The following is a 2,987-nucleotide window of genomic DNA, read 5'->3' as shown; positions in this document are numbered from 1 at the left end:
ACATGTGGGTTACAACTGAGATTATCCTAGTTGCTAGTGGGTTGCAACTTACAACCAAAAAAATTCGTAGTTGCAAGTAGGCATCAACTGAGATTTTTTCCGAGTTACACCTAGGTTGTAACTGAGAAAAAATATCGACACTGTTAAATATTTTTCAGGATTTGTGCTTGCCTATGAGTCGCAACTAGGTTGTAACGAACCGATGTAGTATTTCTAAGTCATCCTTAAATATGGAAGTCATGTTTTTTTGTTAGACAATATTAGTGAGAATGTGAGATCATGCTTACTCCCTCATTGCAGTGTATATCAGCTTTATATTCCAAGCACAGATGATCACCTGCAACTACATATCAACTGTTGCAGATCCAACATACTATTTCTGTGCGGACATCGTCTTGGCAATGGCCACGAAGATCTCCCTGCTCGGCGCCAAGGCGGCAAGCAGGCGGTCCCTGTCCGGCAGGCACAGCCACACGGTCTGATTCGCCGTGTACTCCCTCGCCCACCGGTACAGTGTCGGGTGCTCCTCCTCTGTCAGCAGCCGCACCCCAGCAATTTCTTCGAAGATCTCCATCCAGTGCGCAATCCCGCTAACGGCAATGTCGAGGAACCCGATGGTGTCGCCTCCGAAGAACCTCATCCCCTCCAGCAGCTGCCCCTCGATGAGCGTCCGGTTCGCCTTCGCCGCACTGATGGCACCGGCCTGCTCCTCGCCGTCCGTCCACAGCGCCATCCACATGGACTCCCTGAGCTGTGTAGGCATAGCAAAACAGAGTGAAAATCTGAAATTTGGTTACCGATCGAGCTAACCCAATTCCTGTAAGAAGTCGTTTGGAAGCCAGGCTTTTATTTCGTTTATAGCATTTTGACATGTATTCATTTCATTTACATTGTAATTCTAGAAATGAACACTTGTTTGGTTGCCACAGGAATTGCAAATGACAGCAGAATTCAATATTGAATTTGTAAATAGCTTCCATAGAGAAACACAAATGACAGGTCTCATCTTGGAATTGTGTTTACCCATGACGTTATTTTGCTGGATTTCCTAAATGAAATGACGGCCCAATTTTGTGGCAACCAAACAGCCCACCTATGGAATTTCAAAATGAATTCCAGGATTCCAGGTCCAAATGATGAATACCAAACGACTTCTAAGATATATGTGTCAGTTCACCTACCTCCTTGTCCATGAAGCTGGCCCAGAACCGGACAGCGGCGCGAGCGAGAGGGTCGGCCGGCATGAGCGGCGGCCCATCAAATGCCTCGTCAACGTACTCAACGATGACGAGCGACTCGCAGATGGCCGGCCGGTCGCCGTGGAGGAGCACGGGCACCTTCTGGTGGACGGGGTTGTGCTTCAGGAGCAGCTCGCTCTTGTTGTTGAGGTCTTCAGTGATGAGCTCGTAGGGAACCCCCTTCAGCCGCAGCGCCAGCTCGGCGCGGTGCACCACTGGGCTGCCGAAGCAGCCGAAGAGCTTCACCGGCTCGGACATCATCACCAGTGCTTTGCTTGGTTTGGTGTCTCACTGATTTCTTTGAGATATAAAGCTTCAGCCGCTTTGATCACCACGCGAAAGAACTAAACTGAATGTTATGTTTCGTCCTCGTGCAGTCGTGCGCACGTCTGCAAGAAAATTCAGAGCAGCTTCTGGTCAAACCTTATGGCATGTTTTCCACGGCTGAAAGCCACTGGAAGCTTCGCAGCTCTAAACATGCCTAGTGATAATGTGCCAAGATGTACAACCAAAAGAAGGCGTTCGCATCATTTATTTGGGACACACATCAAATATAACTACTTGCTCGCCGTCAATGCGGCAACTATAGACGACAAGAGTGGAGAAAATAAGCATAAAAGCTTAAATTCCTGAGTAATCATAAACCAGATTGCAAACAATAAATGTTGAATGGAAGGTACTAATAATTTTGATTGATCTAGATGTGTTTGATCGTTTTCTACAATCACAATAAGAGAAGCGAAGCACTAGCTAGAAAATTTGAAATGGCGCATTAATGTTCTAAAATGGTTCTCTCTTTCGTGACTTTTTTAATGCTTCGGTTTCAGATACTTATCATTTCCCCTATTTTATGGTATTATTTTGGTACTAACTTCATAATCGGAACGTGCCTAGGAGCGTAATTTTGATAAATATGTATCACAATAAATTACTTACTTATTTATTTTTCTTTTATAGGTACGCCCAAATATTAATCAGAATTTCCTTTACACGAGATGTTATATAAATATTTTTGTATAGTTTTGTTAAATGAAATGCATAAACTCTATGTTTCTAAGCGTTTTTCGTTGGGCCTTCATCTTTGATCTTGTCTCTTTTTTGAAATGCCGACAAGGTTACTGTCATGGACTTTATACCTTGACTAGGCTTCACTTTCTTGACTTCTGTCCAAGTAGGTGCCATATCGTTTTGGATCCTACCTAAATCAATATTACTATTTTTAACAACAAATGTCTTTGTCTGACATGACTTATATGCAAGTGAAACTCAAGTCAAACCGATAATATGGTACTCCCTCTGATCCATAGTAAGTGTTAAAATTCCGACACTTATTATGAATCGGAGGGAGTACTAAAGAGAGGGTATGCATGTCTCCTGCGGCACGTAACCACTATTGTAACCTATTCTACACGATCTACTTGTGTTGCTTGTCAACAAATCGAGCAAAGACGTGGCATTGCTTGTCAACAATTCGAGCAACATGAGCCACCCTTGAACCCTAAATTTGAAACCTAACTTGGCATGTGTCTAGTGATCAGCTTGGGAACCGAAGAGGAAGAAGTAAGTGATACTCGATAAGTTTTTGTCAATTGTCACGAAGTCAAAGTAAACTTCAATCCGAGTACAATACTAGTAAATTGCCTTTTCATTGGATCATATCATACTCGCTTCCGCATGACTCTACATGTACCTTGCCCCGATATATTAATTAAGTAGAAGAGTTATGATAAGATAGTCCGGACCAAATAA

At 43.5% G+C, this 2,987-nt stretch overlaps 1 protein-coding gene across 1 annotated transcript; it reads right to left on the bottom strand.

Annotated features, from left to right (window-relative positions):
• Window positions 1–373: 373 nt before the first annotated feature.
• On the bottom strand, window positions 374–1,521 carry LOC127345757 (glutathione transferase GST 23-like). The gene is made up of 2 exons (XM_051372283.2): window positions 1,182–1,521; window positions 374–751 (listed from the first exon to the last, which is right to left on the bottom strand). The coding sequence occupies exons 1-2, from the start codon at window positions 1,497–1,499 to the stop codon at window positions 374–376; spliced, it is 696 nt and encodes a 231-aa protein (XP_051228243.1). The 5' UTR covers window positions 1,500–1,521.
• Window positions 1,522–2,987: the final 1,466 nt, after the last annotated feature.

Source organism: Lolium perenne, chromosome 3 (genome assembly GCF_019359855.2).
Source record: "Lolium perenne isolate Kyuss_39 chromosome 3, Kyuss_2.0, whole genome shotgun sequence".
In the NCBI taxonomy this organism is placed as follows: Eukaryota; Viridiplantae; Streptophyta; class Magnoliopsida; order Poales; family Poaceae; genus Lolium; species Lolium perenne.
This window is presented reverse-complemented; position numbering and strand designations above follow the sequence as displayed.